Here is a 6,317-nt window from a genome sequence, read left to right on the forward strand (position 1 = left end):
CGAATGTTTGCTACTACCACCAAGATCCGCTTCGCCCAGGCTCACGCCTAAGGTTTGTAGCGATCGCTGCGCCTTCCTAATCAATGAAGCCTGACACTTGCACGGTAAATTCCGTCCAAAGGCTAAATATTGGCGAAAGACCAATAGCAAACAAGTACTGCAAGAGAAAGATGAAAATAACTTTGAAAAGAGAATTTGATACCTCATTCTAAGTCAAATGGTATGATACAGAAACAAAAGTTGCTTCGGAGATTTTAAGAAAACATTATTACACAAGTGAATATATTTCTGTCACAGAAAGAACAGTATTAAAAAGAAACTCAAATCTAAATCCTTTGTTTTCAAACAAACAATGTCTACACATATTCTCTCATAAAGACAACCGGTATCCCGGTTGTGGGGGAAAAGCAGAGAAGGAAACCAGAAGCACGAAGAACACGGCTAAAAGTTGAAAACAAATATGCACAACACTAGCTTCAATTGCCGGCAATCAAAGCCAAAAGCATTTCCTCCCCATCACTCGAAGTTTCTATGTCAAGAAGCCGGCAAAACATTTTCGTTTCCAAATCATGCAAGCTGAACCTGGAGATACAACAGTTCTGCTTGTAAGAGATTAGCACCTCGGTGAAACTATAAGAGTTTGCCCTGCGGTTGTGTTGTTCCACTTCTCATCATTGCACAGAACTCTTCGTAGTTAATTCTCCCATCCTATAGAAGTTTAAAATGAGCAGAATGGAATAAGTACCGACACTAAGTTCTGGTAAGAAGGTTCAAAATGCCTATTCCATGAAACACAACTTACGTTATCTGTATCGACCTCCGATATTATATCTTTTATGGTGGCATCGTCACCCATGCCATACTCCTTCATCGCACTTTCCAATTCATCTCTAGTGATAAAGCTGTCACAACATCTCATGATTAAATCAACAGCTCTCAGAGAAAATCAAGCTATGCAAAACAAACACATTACTAATATCTAGCTTCTCAGACGTATTATCCTTTCAATCAAAAGCTAATGCACTTTGGTCATAATTAGGATTTCTCTTTACACAAGCTTTGTTCAAACTCAAAACTTTTATTTATTTTTCCTGAACAGAAGTAACTCGAAACTTCAAACATCCTAGTTTGTTCCATTACCAGTACTGTGGCAAAAAAGACAAATACACAAGGATTGAGTTAGCCAAAATACAAATAAAAGTTACCTTTTCTTTCATTTTTTCTTTTGAATGCCAGAAAATTAAAATTACCTTTTTTCCAGAGTTCACATTTGCATGCAGTAAATTGTCAGAACTGGACAAACATGGTCATTGAAAATTGTGGACATGCGTGTAACAGAATTCCTACTTTAACTTCATAGAAAGGAGGGAACCAAATAGAATGCTATGACAATATGATTACTATCAACATGAACAATCTGTCGACTCACCCACTGCTATCCGTGTCAAAGTACTGAAATGCTTTAAATAGATGTTCATCTCTTTCTAATTTGTGTCTATGCATGGTTGCAGTGATAAATTCGATGTAGTCAATCGTTCCATTACCATCCACATCAGCCTGAAATGTCAGACAGCATATATGTATAACTTAGAATTCTGTTGTGATAAAAAGAACAAAGAAATCCAAGACGGATTGTCATTCCTATTACTTTTACAACTTACAGCTTCCATGAGTTGCTTGACCTCAACCTCAGATAACTTTGACCCAAGCCGAGCCAAGCCCGTCTTCAGTTCCTCGTATGTGATAGTGCCACTCTTGTCTGTGTCTATATTAGTGAACATTGCCTTAAGACCTTTGATTTCTTCTTCAGATAGATTTTCTGCAATTACCTAGGAGAGTTTTTCCAAACCAACCAAGACACATAGGACGTTAAATAAGGCTGACCCAAAATTACGTGTCTTCTGGATGAAAGATTGGCCAAAACTTTCTTAGTCCCTTAAACATATAACGTTGGCAAAAATAATCAAGGAGAAAGTACATTCACAAGACTCTGTTTTACGAAAGCATCGTTCAAGATAGGCTGCAACATCCAAGCCGAATATTTAATCAAATTTATTGTGTAGTTAAAGAAGTATATAAGAGCATACCTTCAACGCAAGTTGCTTGAGCTTGTTCATTGCCCTGAATTGCTTCATTCTAGAGAGCACTGCACTGTCTATCGGCTTGTCTGATGCTTCCCCACCTCGAATCCATGGGTGCTCTTAATCAACCACCATAAAGTAATATTAACAAAAGTGTTAGTCGTACGGTACAAGCACCACATAAAGCATGCTAAGTTCTGGAAAACATATCAACAGTACAAATGAATATAGTCCTAAGTCCTAATGTCTAATAACTGTACCATCCAATCCGTTTCAAAAAAATAAAATAAAATTGTAGCATCCAAGTGATACCCACATGAAACAATATAATTTACATTCCAATCAATGATTATGACAATTCAACCCTTTCTACACTTACCACCCATCCCCCTCAATATCCTAATTTCAGCTAAAGAGACAACACCATAGGAAAGCGTATTGCAAAATAGTGTAGAATTTACACCATATGCAATGAATACATCTCGAAACTGACTGGAAAAAAATGATTATAAATCAAGGATTAAGCCAATGACAAAATAAGAATTGAACGAGGGACCTCTAATTTCATTCCTGACCCTCAGACCAATCCAGCTACACTCATACTGGCAAAATAACTAAAATTCATGTAGACATAATTATCCTTGTACAAAGAGATGAAATCAGGGAGTAGAATACCGAGAACTTGGGAAGAAGTAATCCTCTCTTTGGGGTCCTGGGTTAGCATCTTCCGAACAAGGTCTTTGGCGCTGTTTGATATAGTAGGCCATGGTTCGCTAACAAAGTCAATTTCTCCTTGCAATATGGCATCAAATATTCCCTTCTCCGTTTCTGCAACAAGAGTCAAATGAAATGTGTTATTACTCGATTTTATCTACATCTCAAAGAAGAAGAAAATCGGCAATGTGTAAAACAAAACTAAAAAGAGATATTAGCAAGATTGTTTGTGTTTACCTGCCCAAAAGGGGGGTACGCCACTTAGTAGAATGTACAAAATAACCCCTGCACTCCATATGTCTATTTCCTTTCCATAACTCCGGCGCAACACTTCAGGAGCAACATAGTAAGCACTACCAACTATGTCACGGTACACCTTTCCTGAAGATATTAAAAGAGAAAGTTCAAAAACCATCACACGTTACAAAACTTTGCATGAGAAAGTATATACAAAGCTGCAGACTCTAAAGGCTAAAGTTATCTGGAGAAAACTCAAAACAAGAATGGTCAATCACTGGAATAAAGTAGGCACTGTCCATTTAACTATGAGACGTGCATGATAAATCCCCATAATATTCGTAGACACAACTCCTCGTCAAAAATTCGCAGACAACGGAGAAACAAAGTGCTGCTCGCTAATCTGGATGAGGAAAATGCACATGAGAAGAGGTAAGCATACTATGTCAGCTAATATGAATTTTTTGATGGTGCTTAATGCATATGAATGGTTCTGGTGATATGCTCCCATGCACAATTGCAACGGAAGCTGTCGTGTAGTATGACAGGGGCAGCAGACTTCATGAAAATAAGGAACATGGGCATAGGAGATCTAAGTAGGCATGCTAGTTTTGATCCTTATGGTGCTGAATGGCAATTGGAAGTGTACTAGTAGGGTGAGTTGCCAACTTGCCATGCTCAACACTATCAAGCTATCACTATACAACAAAACAAGATGAGTGGTCGGCAAGACATCCAACGGTTTGGAACTTTTAACTTGTAAATTCTGCTACACTTGGGAATGGGCAGATTAAGACTCAAAATAGTTGCATATTGGCCGCACAAATGAAAAGTAGACACATGGTCATTCTTACAACACACACAAAAAATAATTAAAAAAAAACAGGATGGACATGATCATGGGTAGGAAAAAAGATGGCTCTCTCCTGCTAATGGCCTGATCAATCTTAACAAAGTGCAAGTTGTGCTACGGAAACAATGGAACTCTAATATTTATGTGTCCACGTCTATTAAAATGTGTTACTTGCTCAAGTCAAAAGTGAGTACATTCCACAATTTCTATTACATTGCAAAAGTTGGTAAAATCCAAACTATCAAACGAACTAGAATATAATCACTAGTTTTCAGCATGAAAAGGACAAGACACTTACCTTCTTCAATGAATACAGACAGCCCAAAATCAGTTGCCTTCAGCATTGCTCCTTCATCTTTGCTTGACAACAAGAAATTCTCTGGTTTGAGATCCCGATGCATCACACCCATAAAATGGCAAATGTGAACAACATTCACAATAGACCTACAAATCCCTGAAGCAGCTCTCTCCGAATAGTGTCCCTGGGCGATAATCCGATCAAAAAGCTCCCCACCAGCGCAAAGCTCCATCACGACGTGCACGGACTGCCTATCCTCATAAGCACCTTTAAATTCCACTATATTTTGCTGCCCACTCAGATGCTGCATAATCTGGATCTCTTTCTTCACATCCTCCTTGTCATTTTTGGTTCTAAGTTTTCTCTTCAAGATTGACTTGCAAGCGTACGTGTGGCCAGTGGAATTCTCAGTACAAAGATAAGTCACTCCAAACTGACCCCTACCTAGTTCTTTTCCAAGCCTGAAGCTTTGTCTAACATCATCAAATTGCTTACCCAATATTGTGTCTGTGTCTGATCCATGAGTAGGCTTCAATTGAGAAGGGTTTGCTGGCCGAGGCTGTGGTGGTGGTGGTGTCTGGTGGTGTATTTGTGGTGGGGGCTGGATATATTCAGTGGGGTTTTTTTGGTAATTTTGCTGCACAATTGGTTGTTGGTACCTTTGGTGCTGCCCAGTACCATCACCAACACCTCTACCCGATCTATACCCATTAGCCCCTGATTCTGAAACCTTTTTCTTGCTGAAACAAATACCCATTTCCGCAACCTATCTATTCACCAAAACCCAGAACAGAGAAAAGGGTTTGCACAATTAGCTCTCTTCTAAATGACCCAAAATCAGGAATTGAGATCTGTGAGATGGGAATAAAAGGAAGAAAAAAAAAACCCACATCAAGGAATTCGACTTAGTACAGTAGAATAAGGAGCCGAAGATGAGAAATGGTGTATAAAAAAAAAAACAAACATGATTGATTATTCAAGGAAAACCCAGATAAGAAATTAGTGATTGAAAGGAAGAGAAAATTACCTTGAGTTTGTATTCTGATCAGAGAGTTTAAGGAACTTTTCTCCGATGACTTGAGCAGCCCAATCCACTGAAGGAAAAACAAAAAGGGTCTCTGTTTGGACAAGAAAAGCTAAATCCTGTGTAATGTATGTAAGGAAGAAAAACGCGATTCTCGATTTGTGATTACCAAATAAGAAATCAACACGGGAAAAAGAATACCAGGGTTGTTTAAGACTTCTTTTTTTTTTTTTTGGGTCAAGCGGAAAGTAGACTTCAGTTGCTGCTAGGAAAGTTCCTTTCCTTTTTTACTTTTCTTTTTACGTCTTTTTCGCTACGTTATGTTTATGCCTTTAACAAATCCGAAAGGTGTGAAAAATGAAAATTATTTGCTTGATGTTTATTCTATGCACGGTGCTCTCTACTAAAAAGTGTAAAACAAATCATTAGATTGGCATCGGTCGAACTAGGTTAGCATTCATCAGTTTCCATGAAAAACATCGCTTTGAGGGAGGCTAAACTAAGTAACCCTCTGTTTCTATGGAAAGCATCGACAGTTGTAGAACTATTGTGATAGCTGGATATCGACACACTACATCCGCGGCTCCGACTTCTACCAGCCTGATCAATTTATCACTGAACTTGATTTTTTCATTTGATTTTGCTGTGTATTTTGTTAACTTATGTGCAATAGGTATTTCTCCAATTGTATTAGAGACACAAGGTAGGTTATAATCCTTATTGATATTAATGAATTTCTAATGTGTTTTCAAAAAAAAAAAAAGAAGGAAAATTATTTTTGTTTCGAGAGCAATGCTTCTTCCTCTCACAAAAGTGTTTGGTGCATGGACTTCACATACTTTTGTGTGGAAGAGGATCATTGCTTCTGGAATACGGAATAATCTCTCGTAAAAATACCCTTCTTAGAGTATCCACAATGCTATAATCAAAAGTAAAAGGTTTTTAAAGTGAACAATATTGGTGTAAAATATGGTTCACAATGCTATAATCAAACTTTACAACTTCCTTAGAAATAATCAAATTTTTTATTTTAGATAATCAAAACTAGCAACCTTTTGCCAATAACCAAATTTAATAGACCCTACATATTCTAAATTAAATACAACAATT

At 37.7% G+C, this 6,317-nt stretch overlaps 1 protein-coding gene across 1 annotated transcript; it reads right to left on the reverse strand.

Moving 5' to 3' along the window:
- Positions 1 to 252: 252 nt before the first annotated feature.
- LOC131310888 (calcium-dependent protein kinase 21-like) lies at positions 253 to 5,500 on the reverse strand. The gene is made up of 9 exons (XM_058338148.1): positions 5,211 to 5,500; positions 4,184 to 5,034; positions 3,033 to 3,176; positions 2,757 to 2,909; positions 2,088 to 2,200; positions 1,662 to 1,829; positions 1,430 to 1,557; positions 803 to 902; positions 253 to 708 (listed from the first exon to the last, which is right to left on the reverse strand). The coding sequence occupies exons 2-9, from the start codon at positions 4,938 to 4,940 to the stop codon at positions 631 to 633; spliced, it is 1,641 nt and encodes a 546-aa protein (XP_058194131.1). The 5' UTR covers positions 4,941 to 5,034; positions 5,211 to 5,500; the 3' UTR covers positions 253 to 630.
- Between the last annotated feature and the right edge of the window lie 817 nt (positions 5,501 to 6,317).

This window comes from Rhododendron vialii, chromosome 2a (assembly GCF_030253575.1).
Source record: "Rhododendron vialii isolate Sample 1 chromosome 2a, ASM3025357v1".
NCBI lineage: Eukaryota > Viridiplantae > Streptophyta > Magnoliopsida > Ericales > Ericaceae > Rhododendron > Rhododendron vialii.